The sequence below is a fragment of the Trichinella spiralis genome (genome assembly GCF_000181795.1).
Source record: "Trichinella spiralis strain ISS 195 chromosome Unknown Scfld1, whole genome shotgun sequence".
NCBI lineage: Eukaryota > Metazoa > Nematoda > Enoplea > Trichinellida > Trichinellidae > Trichinella > Trichinella spiralis.
Genome location: NW_003526940.1, coordinates 2,246,117 through 2,247,510, shown reverse-complemented (window position 1 = coordinate 2,247,510; position 1,394 = coordinate 2,246,117). Strand labels below are relative to the sequence as shown.

The following is a 1,394-nucleotide window of genomic DNA, read 5'->3' as shown; positions in this document are numbered from 1 at the left end:
ACATTTTTGATTTCCGTCTGACTGTTCTATGAAAATCCAATACGACAAAGACTTTACGGACTAATAAGATAGCGAGGTCAACGACCAATAATAAAATAGCGAGGACAACGACCAATAAGTGAAAAGTGGGACCGAATGGGAACAAAATTGAGCCCAAGTGGGACCAAACCGTGTCCTTCGTTATTAAGGGTTAGGTTACTTTGGTATAGGGCAGAGAAGGCTGCAAGGGTGTCATATGGACAAACCTGAATGTGACATATGTGATCACGCAAAAGGATCACATCGAAAGCTGCCCAGTGGATGAGCACTTAGCATACAAAATGGAAAAAAAGGCGGGTTGGAAAAAACGAAGCGCGGAAGAAACAAAATCCATCCTCGCCATTTACGATGAAGAAGTTTCCGCCGTGTCCACCGTGGCATCTGCATCTAGCCATTTTCCGCTTTTTCGGCGAATGAAGTCCACGATGTACAGCCACCGGTCAAAGCGATACCTGAAACTGCCTGAACATTGTCGGGACCAGCAAATCCCTGACGCATTCAGGACAACAATGGCCGGTGAAGATTTTTTGCTGTGGCAGAGTGCATCGAGGCATATATTAGTATTGGCTACGGGTTCTAATATTGGACTGATGGCAACCAGGCGAACCTGGGCATTGGATGGTACATTCAAGGTTGTACCACAATGGTATCAAAAGCTGTTTCCCATCCATACCTTTTTGGCGGGAAAGCTGGTGCCAGCAGTCTATTGTTTATGTACGGATAAAGATCTTACGTCAATCTTAATCCACAAACAATAATTTGTGATTTTGAAATCTCTCTGATACCCACTTTGTTAATATTGTTCACTGTTATGTTGTTTAATTGTTGTTGTTGTTGACTGTTCTTTACTGTTGTTGTTGCTGCTCTTGATTAGTGAAAAATCAAAATCACTATTTAATTTATTTTTGTATCGTATTGTTTTTTCTGAATTATTATTATCGCATTTGATATAAGTCACTCTGGTACAATAAAATATGGAATAATGATAAAAATTATTATTGAAAACGTTGATCACTAAAAAGTATAAACTAAATAATATATTGGAAAAACAAAATTTCAATGAACGATAAAACTTATAAATCTTGATTGAAACAATTCCCAAATAAGGAATATTTTCATTATTAATGTTACGTCACCACTATTAAAGTTACGTAATCCTAAAAGGAATATTTGAAACCACTGAAATGAAAAATATTACAGCCTAATCACCACCGAAAAGTTTGAATCAATGAGCCTTTAGATAAGGACAACTAATAAAGACGACGAATTGATGGCCCAATGACATACCGAGTTAAACTACCGTAGAAAAAGGCGCCGAAAATTTCTTCCCCGAATAAACCAACCCTTCTCAATAC

The 1,394-nt window shown here is 37.9% G+C and overlaps 1 protein-coding gene across 1 annotated transcript; it reads left to right on the top strand.

Moving 5' to 3' along the window:
* Window positions 1–135: 135 nt before the first annotated feature.
* Tsp_11106 (conserved hypothetical protein) lies at window positions 136–797 on the top strand. The gene is made up of 2 exons (XM_003381956.1): window positions 136–189; window positions 210–797. Exons 1-2 carry the CDS (start codon window positions 136–138, stop codon window positions 795–797), a joined length of 642 nt encoding a protein of 213 aa, XP_003382004.1.
* The last annotated feature ends 597 nt before the right edge of the window (window positions 798–1,394 follow it).

Bases quoted from the DNA above. Each gene is read 5' to 3' on its own strand.
- Tsp_11106 (XM_003381956.1), top strand. From the start codon at position 136: ATGGGAACAAAATTGAGCCCAAGTGGGACCAAACCGTGTCCTTCGTTA.